Source organism: Penicillium oxalicum, chromosome IV (genome assembly GCF_001723175.1).
Source record: "Penicillium oxalicum strain HP7-1 chromosome IV, whole genome shotgun sequence".
Lineage (NCBI taxonomy): Eukaryota > Fungi > Ascomycota > Eurotiomycetes > Eurotiales > Aspergillaceae > Penicillium > Penicillium oxalicum.
This window is the reverse complement of record NC_064653.1, coordinates 1,685,651-1,704,269: the sequence shown is the minus strand read 5'-3', so window position 1 is coordinate 1,704,269 and position 18,619 is coordinate 1,685,651. Positions and strand designations below refer to the sequence as shown.

Sequence of the window (18,619 nt, the reverse complement as noted above, 5' to 3'; positions counted from 1 at the left end):
TCAGTGACTCATGGTTGCATACACACACATCGTATCGAACAATACTATAGATCCAGACAAGTGACAACCGAGAACCGCGGACATTAGATGGATTGCATCTAGCAGATAATGTGAATGACTAAAAAGAAAGTTTAAGCCACTGCTCTCCACGTCTGGCCCGGACCTACGAGACGGCATTGCGAATGACTCTCAAATAATGGCCCAGGACTAATTGATCCTCACCTCTGCGGGGTGTGGGGTAAGATAGACCTAATGGTGAGTTAGCTCGCACCAGATAGTCAGACGGTTCTGGGCTGCGATGGAGGGGTAATGTCGAACAGCGGAATAGATTCACCGAGGTAAGGACTCCTGAAATATGAGATCAAAGACTACATATGTATAGACGAGGAGAGGAGTACATTGGATCTACATACTCTATCAATCACGGAGGGGTAGGCATGGCCCGAATAGGCGGGAAGCCTACTACTAGAGATGACCTAGCTTGCCTGTGGGGTCTTACGTGTCTACGTGAATATCTGAATATCAGTTTACTACACAATTGGAAGATGTAGTACATGTGGAAGTATCCGACCTGGAGACAAGCACATATCTTTAATGGAGTCTTGGAGGGGAATACTGACTGAATCACCTTTGATCAATGGTGGGTACCTAGGAGCAACGCATAGATGCATGTCAAGAGGTTCCAAGCCTTCAACGCGGCCGAGAAGACGGGTGAGAGAAGCAGAGTACACCAAGGTCCCCTACCCGGGTAGACACATTCTCGTCTCTTTCACAATTCACCATCATGTTCTCCACGACTGATCACCATGATTTCGGCCCCTTCCGCCTGCCCGGTGTGATTTTGACTCACAAAGACCATGTACATCACTAGTACCAAGGTTTTCCTCCCAAGGTTTCTAACTCAACGCACACCTGCTGTAGGCGGATGCCTGAGGTAGACACCGTTCTAATTACCCTAAACAAGATGACGGTCGCTTCCTCCCGATGGTGTAACAGCATGGTAAGACCCTGGTAATGGTACTGTCAGGATCCACAATGACGAAAGACCACTCCCCTATTAAGCCATCGGATCAAGAAGAAAAGAAAAAGGAAAAAATCAAAAAGAGAAAAGCAAGAGTCGGATCTGATTTTCATGCCCTGTAAGATTTCCCAGTTCAGCCATGTTGGTGGCCAGGCCCGTATGACTCTGTCCGGTACCTGGCCGCCGCATAAGAAGAAAAAAGTGGACAAGGTGGGGAACCTCCTAGAAATTTTCTTTGGGTTCGAAGAGTTTTCCACGGATTTGGTGGTTTTAGGCTCAAGCACATGATTCTTTGGCAAGAATTCAAAAGCAGCGCATTCCCCATTAACATACGGCTCCTCCTTCTCTTCTCGCATTGGTATACAAAACCTTTGGAACACTGGATTATGTTTGAGTTTACTGGATTTATTACTTCTCAACTCTTCCAGCATCGCACTGCCTCATAAGCATTGACTCTATACTTGCCCGCAATTCCACATAAGATCTTGAACCTTCTTGGCATCAAGCCCGAGGATCAGCCTCCGCACCCTGCGTTAACGTGCGGTTGTCCCGAGAGAACTTCTCCTATCCTCCGGAAGATCGAACTGCCCACTGTCACCATGCCGGGCCGATTGCTTGCCAGTTTCGTTCGAGGCTCTGGTTCTCACCATTCCTCTGCGGCGTCAACTCCCATCCACTCCAATTCCTCATCAACCACCTCTGTCAACGAGATCATGCATTTTGGCCCTAAGAAGGCTCATGGTCCATCAGATCGAGCTCGCTCTCCCGAGCGCCGCCTCTCCTTCCACATGGATCACTTGATTCACCCGCACCGAGACCACAGCAAGGACAAGCGCCGCAGTCTCGGACGTGCCGGCCGCTCCAAGGAACGCCTGGGCAAGGAAGAACTTGCTCAGCCCTCGGCCAAGTTGGAGGTGCTGGTGGAATCCCCGCCCCTGGTCTGCTACGGCACCCCCAGCAACTCGACTGGCGCATTGTTCTCTGGTCGGTTGCGTGTCACCATCCCCGAGTCGGCGGGCGAGGTCATCCTCAACGACTTTGATGTCCGCCTCATCTCTAAGAATACCACCAAGAAGCCGGTCTCGTCCCACTGCTCCAACTGCGCCACCCGCACTGAGGAGCTCACTCGCTGGAACTTCCTCACCGAGCCTCTCCACTTGAAGCCGGGTGACCATGACTTCCCATTCAGCTACCTCTTCCCCGGTCATCTGCCTGCTTCGTGTAATGGCGCTCTGGGCCAGGTTGAATACTTCCTGCTGGCCCACGCCCGCAGCACCACGGGGGAGGATTTCAACCTGAAGTTGCCCCTGAATCTTCGCCGCGCGCTCATTCCCGGAAACGACAAGTCCTCCATCCGTATCTTCCCTCCCACCAACTTGACCGGTCGTATTGTGCTTCCGTCCGTCGTTCACCCCATCGGCAGCTTCCCGGTCGAGATGACCTTGAGCGGTGTCGTGGACAAGAACGAGGAAACGCAGACCCGTTGGCGCCTGCGCAAGATGATGTGGCGCATCGAAGAACATCAGAAGATTGTCTCGACTGCCTGCCAGAAGCACGCTCACAAGATCGGAGGCGAGAACAAGGGTGTCCTTCACCAGGAGACCCGGATCATCGGCCACAACGAAGAGAAAACCGGTTGGAAAACTGACTTTGACACTGCCGGGGGTGAGATTGCCATGAAATTCGACGCCAGCATCAACCCCACGACCAACCCAGTCTGCGATATGGACGCCCCCAGCGGCCTGGAGGTCAAGCACAACCTTGTCATCGAGCTGATCGTTGCCGAGGAGTTCTGCCCCAACCGCAATACCCGCCTGATCACCCCCACCGGCGCTGCCCGTGTCTTGCGCATGCAATTCAACCTTCACGTCACTGAGCGCAGCGGCCTGGGCATCAGCTGGGATGAGGAGATGCCTCCTGTCTACGAGGCTGTGCCCGCCAGTCCTCCCGGTTACTTCAGACCTGACGACAACGACACTCGCAGCGTGATGGAGGATTACCGAGGATCGCCCCTGCCCCTGCCTGATTACGAGGAGTTGGAGCGCATGGAGTCCCTCGGTCTGGATAGTGATTCGACGCACTCTTCCGCCAACTCTACCGGCAACCGAGGTCGGATGCGATTCACCGTGGACGATTTGGTGACAGAGCAAACCCCACCACCATCCGAGCCCGTCTCACGCGTCCCATCGCGCTCGCCATCTGTTGACTCCCCTCGTCGCTAAAAGCTCCCTTTCAACACCCAAAACCTGCCCATCTCCGCCTCCCTTTTTCCCTTCTGCCGTTCTTTGCTATGATGACGTTATGATCCCCACGACCTAAAGAAAGATATCCCCCAGTCATGGACTTGGCTCAACTTTTTTAATTCTTTTTCGCCTACAATCCCCGATATTCAACCTGTCGAGAGGCGTCCTCGGTGTCTTTTCTGTCAAACCTCTATTGTTCCTTTTCACTTTTTCTTGCTTCTCCCCTCAACAAAACAACCGGGTCACTATTTGGCGCAATTCCCGGGATGGAAAACAAAAACAGGATCAACAGTCAAAGAAAAATCATGATTCAAATCTCTCGAGCAAGTTACCGATTCTATCTCCGCTAGAGGAGCGCCAACGGGTGGGTCACCTGGCGCGTGATTTCGGTCATTGAGCTCTCTGTCTTTGGTTCTCTTGCATTATACCCATCTTGCTCTTTCCCTCTTTTTTTCCCCACGCTTTTTACTTTAGTAATCATTTAATGAAGACCAAAGCTGTTATGACTTGATTCTTGACCTTAAAGCCTTCAACCTTCTTGTAGATTACCTTAGATTAACCGGCACCAATCATTTCAAGAGGTTCCAATGGTTGTCTGACATTTCTCCAGATGACCAACGGCCAAAGCGAAAGTGGTACCGGCCGTAGACTTGACCCAGACTCCGTGGCCCCTGTAGAACCCTCTCTTCGACAACATGAAGTAGTCATCGATGATCCTGGCGACCCTCCGATGGTCCCATGGCCACGAGAACAAAGAGCTCACCACCCGATCTGAACCATGGCAGATGGAACCCAAATGGGCAAGTACCTTTACATTGACAATCAACCTTTCGGCCCATCGGCCAAGTACTATGACCACCACAATAAAAAAAAAGGAGAATCTAGTTCAAACGGCTTTCAATATTGCTCCTCTTTTGAAGCCTCTCTTACCGACTCCCTCAAGTCTACATTTCTACGGCCCGTTCAAGACTGAAAAGCGTTTTCATAGAGCATTCACTTGGAAATGTTACCGTCAGTTGAGACAAAGTGATCAATTTCACCCGAATGGATTACCAGTGAAGTCTCGGCCTTTTTCGCCACCCACGACTTAGCCATGTTTCCGCGCAACTTTAAAATGACCACCTGCTCATCTCATCACTGAGTATAGGCGTGATGGCGTTATTCGAGGTGAGCTCTAGCCTCTTCCATCAGCCAGTGCTCATCCAAGTCGTATGATGGGTCTTTTCTCTTTCCTCTCTCTCCCCCCCCCCCCTAAGGAGCATCCAATGACATCATGATTTTTAAATGATGCGTGATGGTATAAGATGGTCCAGAGCCCGTGGGCAACATTTGAGGATCTCGATGAGGATCATGCTGGTAGTACCTACACTATCACTCCGATTGTATATGTACTCATCAAACAATTCGACTTGAAACCATCCTTATCAACTTATACCGTGGACACTGCCAGACCGGACGAGCACGACTCAAATCAAAATACCTTCGACCTTAAGCTCTGAACTAAGATAAGATACCATCTCTGAAAAGAAAACCAAAATGTCAAACCTCTTCCGCCGAGCCTCGGACGCCTTCCACCATCGTTTCGATCATCAGCGAAAAGACTCGGCCGATTCCACGGACTCCTCAAGAGCGGATCAAGAACATATCAAGTCACCGTCCGAGGAACCCGTGGAACCAGCGGGAAATTCTCACGGGCTTTCCAAGACAGCAGCCGGCATGAATGAGTCCAGAGCGAGGGAAACAGAGGAACATCCTGGAATGGTACATGGAGGCCAGAATCAAGAGGGTATGTTTGTGTTTTTTGTCTTTTTTTCCCCTTTGAGCCCAGCCTTGAGGGGAAGTAAATTTCTTGGAATGCCATTGCTCTGTTTGGGTTCTGGTTGAAAAGTCCGCTGATAATTTTCCCCGTTGGGCTTTTTCGTTTAGGATCCAAGATGGGCCATCATCACCACCATCATGATGATGATCACCACTGGAAGTTTTTCCGTCGATTGAGTGGAGCAGGCCAACATGATGATGCTCACCCTTCGACTGAAGCTGGAAAAGGGCCCGAGCGTGCAGAGTAATCTCTGCCCGCGCTGAGGAGGATATTCGATATCTGCCAGGTGGCGGAGGCCGTGGGATATTTGAGCCAGGAATGGGTTGACTCGATGTGTTTACAGTCCGGTGGTGTAGGGATGCACAAGTTACGGAGCATATATTGAGATTCTTTTTTCTCTTTCTCTTTTTTGGATAGGATGCGGGATGGCGGGTATTTTCTATGTTCAGGCTGTGTTTATGAGAGATGAGTATTTGACATTGACGTTCTTCGTCGATGGAGAGCACTTGGAGATATAGGACATGAGAATATGCAATTCTGAGCCTCTGTGTATCAAATCATGCGCAGATGCGCACAACATACCCGGAAAAGGCTAACCTACGAATTAACAATGATGAATTCGGAGAGTAGCCTTTCATCTGGAGACCCATTCAATGACCGCCCTCGATTCCAGTCCATGAACAAGTTTCAAAAGAGCTGAGCCTTCGATCGATCCCACCATCCCGAGTCTAAAGTGAGTTCACCAAGTTTTCGATAGTCTTGCATGCGGTACTAAATCAATTACACTCACAATCCGGTGGCCAGGATAAAATACCGCATGCATGAAGCTAGGTACCCGTTAGCCGCTGCAATACCAATCGAACGAGAGAGTCATATTTTGCTTGATTGACTCAGATGGGGATTATCCATGTGGCTCCAAAAGCATGCACTTTTTGTTTTTTAAGAAGTGTACGGTTGGGCTCTTTAGTGAAAGTAAAAAATTACCAGTCATTTTACATGTCTCCGAAGACTCTAGTCCAAGCGCAGTCTATGGCTCTCATCTACGACAGACATCCTAAATACACATCCAAAATTACCCTCAGACTAGCAGCATATTGCCTCTCTTGCAGTTCCCTAATAGATCTCACCTTTATCACCCCCACCACCTCCCAACTTGACCCTCTGAAACGACATAAATGAAAACAACGACCCGGAAGAGAAATTGAAAAGGGAAAAGGCTACCCAAAAAAAGTAAAGTGCTCTCCATCTAACAGTCTCCAGCCCTATCAAAGGTTGAGAGGTCAAGAACATTTGGAATTGGAGATATCACATCCACGTCTCATGCATGGCGGCCGAGGGGGCGTGAGGCACAAATGCAGGTTGGGTTGTCTGTGCGGTTGGGCACATGCAACCGCCCTACCCACCCGGACTGCATCAAATGGTTCGTGGGGAGGAGATTCGTCTGCCTTCAGGCAACTGCCCGGCCTTGTTTTTGACCGGTCGAAGCGAACTATGCATGGACATGAAGCGCGATTTGAAAGCGAAGATATTGGCGCAGGTGAAGAGATGGAAATGCGGGGTGAAAGTCAAAAAGATGAGAGGGTCCTGGAATTTGGTGTACTCGGTATGTCTTTTTTCTTCCTCTCTCTCTCTCGTCTTTTCTCTTCCCCGCAATGGTTTTTCATCACTCTACCTTTTTAACACCACGTCGAAATGAATTCGCTTTCACATACGCTGAAATTGAGAGGGCGACCGAGATTGCTTCATCTACTCTATCTTGATACTCGCGATAGGAAAAAAACAATCAGGTACAGGAAGCAACGAAAAAAAAAATCGACCTAACCATCCAACACAAAACGGAGTTGCACAATTGAGACACACCAAAACCAGAGCCAGAATCAAAAACGCCTGAGCAATTCCACGGGGTATAGAAAAGAGGAAAACAGCCAAACTCGGAAACAGAAAGCGTCAGACATCCACGACCGACTGCCATAGAAAAAGAGGTGCCGGGGAGGAAAAGCAGGAATAACAAGAACGCCGCACTGAGAGGATCCTCTCTCTTGAACGAAAATCTGCACAGACCGGATAAGGGGGGGGGGGGGGGGGGGGGGGGGGGGGAGAGCAAATTTATGAATCAAAGATCGGACCAAAAGCTGGCACACCACACGATTCCAATGCATACACGATCCGTTGAGTCAGACCAGGGTTACTGATCACGCATACTGCTTCAGCTCCGAATTCTCGGATCTGCCGCTGAATGATGGGGATCATGTCGACACGACCCAATTGATCAGTGTCCATGATGATCGGACAACTGTCCATGCGATGGACATTGTCCATCACCTCTTGGCCATAGGTTTTGAGAGGTGCACGAGTTTGCCAGAGAACCCGCAGCTCAGGACGATTGTCGTCCCCAAGGAACGACAGACAGGGACCGATACCGAGCCGGTGGTCACGACAATCACCTTTTTAAATACCCGCATGGAGTATGCAAAGCCATAAAGAAGTACTCCACGCTTCCAGAGATGGGTGGGTGGGTTCTGAATTGTATCGGCTGTCCAGTCACCCGCCTTAGACACAAGACAGGAGAAACTGGGCTTTCCGCGCGGTCCAGACGGGGTGATATCGGGGAAAGTGGCAAACCCGTGCCAGTCCCGCAGAGGATGTTTGGCCAGCTGAGTGCCTTTGCCAAAGGTGGTAGTGGCGTGGTCAAAGTGCAGCCGCACAGCATGAGTGGAGAGGACCTCAGCTCGGACGGGGACTTTGCGCAGCATCACCCACGGCTGGACGATGGCCACGACGGTGACAAGCAGGAACCAGAACGCGGGTAAAGCAATGAGAAATTGGCCCAGCGTTTGTCCTTGAGCCCGGCTGATCTCATGCGAAAATACCAACAGCAATGCAACGAAGAGCATCACAATCAGCCAGCCCGAGAATCGATGGATGAGCTCGAAATAATCATGAAGTTTCATCCGGAACGTGGGATGTGCCACAATCACAATGGCCAACAGCAACGCAAGAATCACATACGCCAGTGCTACAGGAGTGGCGGACAGGCTGGCGGCCATCGCAGTGCTATCGACAGCGGGACTCCAGTACTGATGCGACATGACTCCGACGAAACCCAGGTACCAGATGAGGGATGCAATGCCGCAGCCACTATGCACTCCGCCATAGTGGTAGACCTTACAGGCCATGTGCCGCAATGCAAAGGGTGCTGACCTGGGGACAGACAGCACGATGCGATAGATGGCATTGATCACAAGTGGCTGTCGAGCCAAGCCACAGGCCAACAAGTTGGCCGCGGTAGCATTCACCAACGGGAGCAGCTTCTGCCGCGAGACCATGATCCAGACGAAAAGTCCGACGTTGCAGCAGAATACGAGTGTGAATAGCCGGCGGTACAGAGTCAAGATGCTGTACCGCACAAATGCAAACCGCCTGGGCTTCGCATGCTCCGTCTGAGCCTCGACATCGAGAGTATGGTTTGAGTTTATCTCTGATGAGCCCATCTCATGAGAGATGACCTTCTCGGAAATGAGTCCGTTGTCACCATCCGTGAGGGTGAATTCGCTTGATGTCGGCGAGGTCGAGACATCGTTAATTGTCGGAACCCTCACCAGCACCGGCTTGGGCACCGTCACGGGCGACTTCTTCTCCGAGTCTGACATGGTGTGAGACGTGGGACTGCAAGTAATGAGAGGGGGATTCGAATAATAACTGCACCAAAGTGGCAGGGATAGTTGGGCAGTTCTCAATTTGGCGGGGAGCAAGGTCTTATGGATCGTTGCGAGCGCGAGCTCACTGCCAGGTAGGTATGGAGGGGTTGACCTCGGTTGATCTGAAAAACACCGGTGTGGCGCCAATGATTGATATTCAGCTCTTGCGATGAAGCAAGATTCCGGTCAAAAGAGAGTGTGTAAGTGGGGAAGACAGAGGATCCTATCCAGATGTGGTATCTCTGCCCATGGACGAAAATGATTGTGACGGCCTGACAAGTCGAGTGGGTTCCGAGATGATGCGAGAGAGTCGAGACAACGATACTTGGTCGACTTCGGGGGTGAAGGGAGTGGTTTTATCACCATCTCGGTCACCGTCTTCTCGTCAGATCGAACTGTGCATGTATGCTCTTCTCGGCCTCCTTTCAAACATCCCATCCCTTTCATCACCGTCATCTTTCGAGGCATACTATCCGAATACAATCAGTGCTGTGCACCTTGCCACTAGACCAAGAGGATACCTACCTCCCTTCCTCCAGCGATGGCCATTATTCCGTCGGCGGCATCCCCTTGCGAGGAGAGACCCCATTCCGTCTCTGGACAGGGTTTCCATATTGCGGGTCAAAGTGATGCTAGCTCATACCCTGCATCGACTAGCCCAAGTTACTCTGGATCACCAATGGAAGAACGCGTCTATCGCGGGGCCAAAAGAACGATTCCATCAATTATTCTGTGATTAGCGGATGGGCGATAGAATGACCACACCCGCCCCCCCCTCCAGTACCGCGTCCCAAATGAACCGGAACGTTGTCCAGGAAGCACGGGATGAATCGGAGAGGAGCGTGATCCATTGCGAATACAACATTTTGAGGGGGGGTGGACAACGTCTCCTTGAACTCGGTGAGATGTAAACCCCAATCACAACGCTGGAAATGGGTTCGATTACTGAATCTGGATTCTGGTCCAGACTGGGACTGGAAGATCTTGCATTATTGTTGTCCTGCAGGTCGCCACCACCATCTTTGCGATCCCTCCATGCGTCGAGTTGCATCTAGTCTGGACCCACGAGGTCTGCTGTCCATGCATGATGACTCCATCGCCCTTGAACCGTCCAGCTGAGACTGGATCGATTCAAGTTCAACTTGAGGGCCCCACCAGCGCAGACTCAGCGCCTGGGAGCGGGGTTTCCCTGTGGACTGGTCGCCGAGACGCAAGACTGGACACCGCCACGACAAACACATGAAACTCAGAAAAGAGAAGAAAGGAAAGGCGAAAAAGAAGAAAAAGATTAAACAAAGAAAATATGGAACTGGAAGTGAATGTGGCATGAGGAACCGCGCTTCGCAAACATCAACACATACCATGGCTCAATCAATTGATCGTCGAGATGTTTGATCCCGTGCGGTATACTTCACATACTTGCCGCCTCCAGCAGCGGATCTACTCAATAGGAACCTCATCTTGAAATTTTGTTTTTGTTTTGTTTTTGCTTTTCTTTTTTTTTCTCCCCTCTATTCCTTTTTTTCTTTTTTTTTTTAAATTTATCTTTCCATCGTCCTTTTTGCTGCACGGTGTTTTCCAGTCCTTGCAGCGGGAGAGGGAATATGGTCACCTTCCGTCGAGAGGCACTCGAATTACGGCTGATTGGAACGAGGTATGCAACCCGGGAAACGCACCCAAGAGAATAAATGAGCCCCACGAGCTTGAAAAGGAGCCAACATTGCATGAAGGTGGAGCAGTTCTTATCGCTAGTGGAATCAGAACGAGGGGTAGGATCGAGAAGCTCGGTCAAACTTCGGTCCGCTCTCGCCATTCGGTCATGCAAATGCAGCACGCATCGCCATCCGGATCAAGGAGAGTAAATACGACCTGTTGGGCCGTCCCGACGCGCCACCGGGACCGAGCCGAGACGAGACGCCCCTTGGAAATGGTGGCTCAGACTATAGCCTCAGCATGGGCTAAAAAGTAATCAAAAGCACACCAAAGAAAAGCAAGAAAAAAAAGAAATGGTCAACCTCAAAGCATGGGGCGGACGGCAGATGGGATATGATCGATGGGAACGACCGAGGGAGAACAAGCGAGACAGCATCCCGACTCTAGACAGGATGATCCGCGGACCCGGTCGACGGGAAGATCAATCGCTCAGGCCAAAAGCTGCCACTACCCACTGGAGCCTGTCATTGCGGGAGGGGGTGAACGAGCAGCGCATTTACTTTCCAGTATGGGCGGAAATGGGGTCATATGTTACAGTGCCCTAGATCATCCGGTGGACCACCGAGGTGAAGTGACTTTCTCACAGTTCCAGCGTGACCATTTGCACTAGCCGCGACGATAGACAATCCCTGTCGGCGTGATCCCGAACTCAGCCTGCGCCGCTTCATGCCGTAGCACAAAAGAGCGGGGAGGAGGGGGAGAAGTGATGTTTGACAAGTTGACATGATCGGGTTTGTGAGTTGGATATCCATCTCCAGCAGGATGAGTGGGGAGAGGGTGCCGCCAATTGCAGCCAATACAGGGAGGAAGAACAAGCGCAGCGGGGAGGGGGAATGAATCGGTGAGGAACTGGTCATTCTGTTGGACTGACATCGAGTCGTTAGGCATCAGACGAACTGCTCTCTGGGTGCTCTGGGTGGACGACTTTAGGTTGTGGAGATGCTGGAAAACAGGCGATCTGCACATCGATCCGAGGATCTTCGATCGGGATGCCCCCTTTAGACCCGTCAGGGCCCGTCGTTCGTGATACCTTGCAGGCTGGCCAAAGCAGGAGTGGGCCCTGTAGTCCCGAGACGCTGGATGAGAACCGAATATGAAGTTTTTTTCCCCCTCCTCTGGGTCCTTTGGTCGTGGCACGAGAAGGAAAAGCCAACCATTCCGAGGAACACGAAAAAGCAAAGTCACACTCTCGACCCGACGGCTGACGCAAACATGTTTGAATTCCGGTTTTACGGGTCAAGCCACCAGACTCCTTTGGGGAGATCTGATTGCGCATGCGTAGTGGACCGATTCTCGACTGGTACAAAGATGAGTCGCAGAGGTACTTTTTGCGCGTCAATCGATAAAATAGAAAAGTCCTGCGCCCATCATTGCCGACGGCTCAGCCGCCGATCTACAATGGCATCGATTGCCAAAGAGCGATCCGAGCTTGTGGCTGAGGGAGGCTGTCTGATCCTTGATTCACCTTCACCTGCATCGTCGTGCATGTTTCGGAGTCCAGCATGATTTATTGTTGCCCTGATGGGGGTTATTTTGCCCATGACGGAAGGGGGCCACCAGTTCTCCTGCGCCACTAGTGGCTTCCATGATTGCTCTGGTCTGGCGCGTACTTTGACATTGCGCACCAGAGTCCTCGGTGTGAATGCAAGGAGGGAGAGACAGTCTGTCACCGAACGTTCGAAGACAGCCCTGAAACCTTTTGAGGAGCGAAGGGGGAGAGAAAGTACCGAACTGGAAAGAGAAGACAGCACGGAAGGGAATCCGCGGTATCGGAAGGTGGGACGAACACTCGCCCGTCCGTGATCACGCCTCTTGACAGGGATTCTTGTCTCGCATGTACCTTTTTTTTTATTTTTGTCTATCTGATCTCTGCCCAGACGATCCATGGACATGGTACATGTCAACCACGTACGACGGCATGTTTGTACATACGACATAGTACATACTCCCGGCTGTCCGGTGTATTCCCACGGTCGATCTGGACGATGCAGCCCTGCGGAGAGGATCTGGTGATTCAACAAGCCCCATCTACGATGCTATGCGACCGGTTCCCATGGAACGTTTTCGTTCCATGGGTGGTCTTTCGGCGGGGTCCCGCGCTTTATTGCTGACAGTTTTATTGACTTTTGTCCTCCCGATCATGTAGGTAGTAGGCGATTTAATTCAGTACTTTTTCAGATTGTTTGTATTTTCTCTGTCTCCAGGCTCTTCAACTTGTTGTCCGGACCATTGGATTGTGATTCAACTCAATCATCTCGATGACTGTCCTGGTCCTGAGAATGCGTCGGATTCTGGTCGTGTCTAATCGGTATTTCCCCCAGTTGTAGGTCCGCAACAGGCGGAATGGGGACGTGTCCAGCGTCCAAGCAGAAAGAGGTATAGTGATGCCCTTTTTTTTGGCTTCTGACAAATTCCCAAACAGGCGGCCCCAGTCAGTCCGGCAGAAAGGCTGGAAACCCGGTCCGTTGATTGGCGAATCGGGCGCCTTGGACAATCGAGAGAATGGCGGATAACCTCCAAGAATCATAACAATTAAAAACAAACATTATCTTCAATAAATCATACAATAAGTCCAACCCCGTCCTCAACGCCAGACAATCAGGTAGCAAGCGGGCCATCGATGAGAACCAGAGGGACCAAACTGGTAGTTTCATTGGACTCGGTTCCCGTCCGATAGTTTCAACGAGGTCCTGCTCGGTGAAGGACCGGACTCCCGGTACATGGGCCCCCCTACTTCATAACTGTATGAGTGGCGTGACGAGAATCCATGGGCGCAGTGAGGGCTTTGCACGTTCGTACTCATCGTAGGCATCGACGCATGTACCTCTGCAATAGCGGCATCTCACTAGGCACTCGAACTCTTCCCGATGCAGGTTACTGAGTGGAGCTTATGTCAGCTGGAGCAGGGGTGGAGGTATTCCAAATCACGGGAGAGAGATTACCGGATTGGGAAAGACTGACACCCCGTAGGGAATCGGTGATCAGGTCTGGCTGGCAGCGACAGCCCCAAATGTGCCCGAAAAGAAAAATCAAAAATCAATTCAAATCATAGTAGGGGCGTATCGTGGGGCAGAGAGTCCGGTCCTCGATGGGTAGTCAGTGGGGAGGGTGGTGAGTTTATTCCCCAGTGAGGGCCAGGTCTCCTCTCTCTCTCTTTTTCTCTAATCATGGATTTAATAATATCGTGATACACTGAAGGATTGATCTGCCCGGTCCAATTGATCCAAATATAAAGGCCCCTGCTTCAGGACAGGGATTTGGTCATCGTTCTCACCCATCAGACAAGTACTCTCCCTTTTCCAATCCACATCCAGTCCACCCGCCAAGTCATCCACTATTTCCAGCTTCGTTGAATCTTGGATGATTCACCTCTGAGCGCATTGCTATTGTCGATCCCTTCAGATCATCCACATCTCTGAATCTTCCTCATCACTGTATAAGTGTCTCTCCTTTGCCCCCAAGTTCCGTACAGACCGACCTGCTTTTCCCCCCGGAGGTTCATCTGAAGTGTCACAATGATTACCAACTACTGGTCCACCAACAATATCTCCCTTCCCACCAATAAAATGGCTGATGCCATGCTACACCACGACTCGAATGCGGATCTGTTGACTTTTACCTTTGGTGGCCCCCGAGCCTACAATCCCAATCAACCCATCTTCATCGACGCAGAGGATCCATCGCGATCCTTGACGGCAACGCAGTTTCAGCATCTGGTTCGAACGTTGATCGCCAGTCTGAAAGCGCACCATGTGCAACGCGGAGATTGCGTATTGCTGCATCTGGGAAACAGTGTAAGTGTAACCTGGTCCAGTTTCATATCGTGTCAGCTCGCGTGCGCTGGAGAAAGGGTTCTTCCCGCGTGACTCGGATCGTCTATCGATGAAAGATACACAACCATGCCATGCCATTCCCTTCCAAGGAAGGAGGGGGGAGCACTCTAAGAACTCGTGCTGATTTTGCTTTATGGGGTTGCTCCCTTATGCTTCATAGATCCTCTATCCGGCTCTCTTCTTCAGTATCATCGGCGCCGGGGGCGTGTACATGGGCTCGAACCCGCGAAGTCACCAACAGGAACTGGATCACATTGTAGGATTGGCGGAACCCAAGTTGATTCTGACTACGGAAGATGCCTTGTCCACCGTACAAGAGGTGGCTCGAGTGCGTGGCATCGCACCCAGCCAGATCTTCGTGGTGGATGAGCGCGCCGTCGATCATTGCGCGCAGCTCTTCCTTCGATACGAAATGGCATATCCCGGCGGCGCAAAACTCTCGAGCACTTCTGCCCGAGGCACAGATGGTTGCGTTCAAAACTTTGCCGATTTGCTGTGCTTTGGCGAGTCCGACTGGATGGTTTTTAATGACACCGTCGCGGCGCAAAACACTCCTGCTGCCATGTTCTCAACCTCGGGCACCGGTGGTCTTCCCAAGGCGGCCGTTCTGTCCCACCACGCCATCATCGCTCACCATCGCTCCATCTACTACGATGTTCCCTACCCCGTCAGTCGCTTAATGTCCCTCCCCATGTTTCATCTGTTCGGTGCCTTGTGGACCCATATCTTCCCTGTTCGTTACGGCCACCCGCTCTTTGTGCTCCCTCGCTTCGAACCCAAGCAGTTCCTGGCGACGGTCCACCGATATCAGATCTCCGAGACCTATCTTGTGCCCGCCATTGTGACTGCGCTCATCCGCTCTCCACTGCCTGTCACGGAGTATCTGACATCTCTGCGCTACGTGGGTATTGCCGGTGCTCCCATCGATGGTCCCTCGATCGTGCAATTCCGCAGTCGTCTTCACCCCATGGCCTATGCCTGTCAACTGTGGGGAATGACCGAGGTCGGGGTGGCTTTCCAGACCCGATATGGTCAACATGGTGACCCCGGCAGTATTGGTACATGTCTCCGTGGATATGAGATTCGCCTGGTCGACCAGGACGGGCAAGTCATTCGCAGTGACGAGCGTCCGGGGGAGCTCTACCTACGTGGACCGGGTGTCTTGATGGCATACAAGGGCCGCACCGATGCCAAAGAAGCACATGGGTGGTATCGTACAGGTGACTTGGCATACATGAAGGAGGGCCACTACTTTATCGTGGGCCGAACGAAAGAATTGATCAAAGTTCGAGGGTAAGCCCAGTAGTTCTCCTCCCTGGAATAATCCAACCCTGGAACACACGTGCCTCTCTATCTCTGTGTTGATTCTAACCGCTTTCCCCCTCTTTTCTAGATGGCAAGTTGCCCCCGCCGAGATTGAAGGTGTCCTTCTCGGTCATGCCGGGATCGCCGACGTCGCCGTGAGTGGTGTAGACCTCAAGGATGGTCGTGGTGAAGTTCCCCGTGCGTTTGTGGTTCGCTCGCGTGATCCTGCCTCTGGTCGCTTGACGGCAGAGGAAGTCTACGAGTACGCCCGGCGACAACTGGCCAGCTACAAGGCCCTGGACGGCGGCGTCGTCTTTGTCGAGGAAATTCCCCGCACGGCCAGCGGCAAGATTCAGCGGTTCAAGCTTGCACAGATGAACGAGTATAGAGAGATGGTTGCCTCGCTTCTTCAGCGCTTCGAGGGACCAGGGCTCTCGACCCCGGGACATCTTCCCTCGAGCGCTGATGTTGCGCCGGTGGGTGTGGCTTGAGGGTTGGTCACTCGTAAGTCAGGGGGTTTCTTTCTTGCGGCTCACAAGTCGTACGGCGAGTTTCTGGTGTTTGCGAAGCAGCACCACTCTTTAAGTTTGATTCTTTCGGTGGTGTTGGGTGTTGAGTGGGAGTTTCCTTTTTTTTTTCTATTGCATAGCGGTGACGGTTTTTTTTTGTTCATAATTTTTTTTCGGGCGGCTTTGTTTTCTTTTACTTTATATTGAATCTTCAATCCAGATATATAGCTGATATTCCATGGGTTTCTTCTTTTCTCCTTCATGGTCAATTAGATGTTCGAATATCGCCCCGGCGTGAGACACTTCAAGCTCGGACTAGGAATTTACCGCTGCCCACACGACTACCGACGGAAAGATAGAGTGCCTAAGGTTCGATATGAGACTTGCGCTGCATGCATACCACTTTCACCACCCATCCTGTCGGCGCAATAGGTACCTAGGTTATCAGTCTCTAGCAAGATCATACATCTGCCAATACAACAGCTATCCACCAACAACAGAAGGGTCTCCCCAAGTCTACCAAACAAGCCTCACTTTCTTGAGAAATTCTCAATTCCTTCCTCCCCTCGCCCCCCCTTCCTACAGTGCCATTGATTACAGACACAGATTCCATCCGACTATATCGGCCAATATCCATCACCCTCGTCAAGCAGAGACAGCACATTCATTCCATTCATTCCATTCCATTACTCTTGTCATCCCTCGCCGCACACCTAAGGTTCACAGCTCGAACCGGATCCAATTTATGCATGCACGCGTCAGCCGGGGGGGGGGGGGGGATCCACACTCGGCTGATCAGTGTAGAAACAAGGATTCCAACCCTAAAATCCAAATACCCCCGTCCATAAATGATCATTATATTTAGTCGGGCTCAGTCTGAGACAGAATCAAGACCGTACCTGGATTTGGATACTTGTCAACCCGATATCTTTGATCAATGTAATTTTGGTTAGTATTTTAAATGCAATGGATGGAAGATACGAAGGTATTGATTTGGAATATCGGGGTGTCTATCCTACTACCCAAGGTCAACTCGTGGTCGGAGGTAGGTGTCCAGATGCATTTGATGTAACCCCCCGAAGGGCATTCGGGTTGCTTTGTAAATAATTTGGACTCACAGACTGTGCTTATTTGTGTGAAGCATTTTATGCTTTGTGTGGATATACGTACCGGGATAATATTGACAAGATTGTTATTGAGGACTATCTGGAAGGACTGGAGACTGGGCGGTTGACTTTTTATCTTCTTCAAACATACAAATATACACTCGAAACATGTTCCTTTGTTCCTTTGTGCTATGAGATACTCGGGTAATATAGGCAGGAGATTGATCTTCCTAGCCGAGTCTCGACGTGAAAGGGATCAGACATGATCTATACGCTGACCAATCGCAAATACTGGACCATGTGACTTCCGTTGGAGCTTGCTGAAGGTAAATGTCAATGCGTATATCAATTGGATTGAAGTATGGAGATTTTTACCTGCTACGATCGCCAGGTCAGTGTGTTCCTCTGATTCCAGGGCAACCCTGATCGGGCAACTCGCGGGCTTGAAATGGGTAACATGTTCATTCTCAAGGCTCAAGATCAGGGAACATCATAGGTGAACATGGAAATCCCAAGGTTGTTCCTTCGTCGATACAGGTTGGACCAAAGCGTAGTATAGACTCGGGACTTCAATAGAAAGACAGCCACGGACGGGAGTTTCTCATTCTATTCTGAGAAAAAGGTATTTGAGACTGTGTAGTGTGTACACTACGTAGTACGAACTTGTACTATATAACAACCCTTGACGTAAAGTTTCAAAATGAACAAGACATTCCTAGGCACGAGATGCCTTTTTATACCCCCTTTTGTTTTCTCCTTTTGAACACAGGATCTAGCCTTTTATTTCTAGCGTTCCACTCTCCCTTTCAAATCCCGAACCGATCGTCAATCACACCAGACACACTGGTAAATATCCATCAAACAATCCTCAAGTCTGCGAGATCGGACACACTCGAGAATCTCTCGGGATCCAACTTGGGCACCATTTCAAATAGGCGCGTGTGTGAGTCAGAGGAGAAGAGTCCCACCTCGCTTCGACAAGCCAAGACCTTCTATCTTTGATCACGAGCAGACATATACTTTGGGTCTAGGGATCTAGTCAAGTCTCTACTGTCCAATTTGACTCGGTTCGGTGAAGCGAGTGGAGAGAAATAGACCAAGTCCTATGATCCCCCTCGGAGTGTCTCCACGCCGAGATTTCGGAGAAGTCGAGGGTTCACTCCGAAGAAGGTGGGGGAATGCGACTTGACGTGTGGGGGGGGGGGGGGGGGGGGGGGGACGCGCGCGGGATGGTTCGAACCAAACGCTCCGGAGTGTTTGATGCGCGTGTTCACCTCGGCGTTTGGAGTTCATTTTGAATTGGTGACTCGACTCTTGTGAGATCCCGATGGAGAAACTTTATGATCTCGACTCTCCGATCCCAAATCCCCCC

General features: G+C 51.0%; 5 protein-coding genes across 5 annotated transcripts; 4 read left to right on the top strand and 1 right to left on the bottom strand.

The window, feature by feature from the left end:
• Positions 1–1,620: 1,620 nt before the first annotated feature.
• POX_d05371 (uncharacterized protein) lies at positions 1,621–3,243 on the top strand (the record flags this gene model as incomplete). Its single annotated transcript, XM_050114218.1, has 1 exon — positions 1,621–3,243. One exon carries the CDS (start codon positions 1,621–1,623, stop codon positions 3,241–3,243), a length of 1,623 nt encoding a protein of 540 aa, XP_049969169.1.
• Positions 3,244–4,042: 799 nt separating this feature from the next.
• On the top strand, positions 4,043–4,237 carry POX_d05370 (uncharacterized protein; the record flags this gene model as incomplete). The annotated part of the gene is made up of 1 exon (XM_050114217.1): positions 4,043–4,237. One exon carries the CDS (start codon positions 4,043–4,045, stop codon positions 4,235–4,237), a length of 195 nt encoding a protein of 64 aa, XP_049969168.1.
• A 563-nt stretch (positions 4,238–4,800) lies between these two features.
• On the top strand, positions 4,801–5,330 carry POX_d05369 (uncharacterized protein; the record flags this gene model as incomplete). The annotated part of the gene is made up of 2 exons (XM_050114216.1): positions 4,801–5,050; positions 5,191–5,330. The coding sequence occupies 2 exons, from the start codon at positions 4,801–4,803 to the stop codon at positions 5,328–5,330; spliced, it is 390 nt and encodes a 129-aa protein (XP_049969167.1).
• A 2,071-nt stretch (positions 5,331–7,401) lies between these two features.
• POX_d05368 (uncharacterized protein) lies at positions 7,402–8,733 on the bottom strand (the record flags this gene model as incomplete). Its single annotated transcript, XM_050114215.1, has 1 exon — positions 7,402–8,733. The coding sequence occupies one exon, from the start codon at positions 8,731–8,733 to the stop codon at positions 7,402–7,404; it is 1,332 nt and encodes a 443-aa protein (XP_049969166.1).
• Positions 8,734–14,009: 5,276 nt separating this feature from the next.
• On the top strand, positions 14,010–16,123 carry POX_d05366 (Nicotinic acid-CoA ligase pyr1; the record flags this gene model as incomplete). Its single annotated transcript, XM_050114214.1, has 3 exons — positions 14,010–14,288; positions 14,488–15,620; positions 15,721–16,123. The coding sequence occupies 3 exons, from the start codon at positions 14,010–14,012 to the stop codon at positions 16,121–16,123; spliced, it is 1,815 nt and encodes a 604-aa protein (XP_049969165.1).
• Between the last annotated feature and the right edge of the window lie 2,496 nt (positions 16,124–18,619).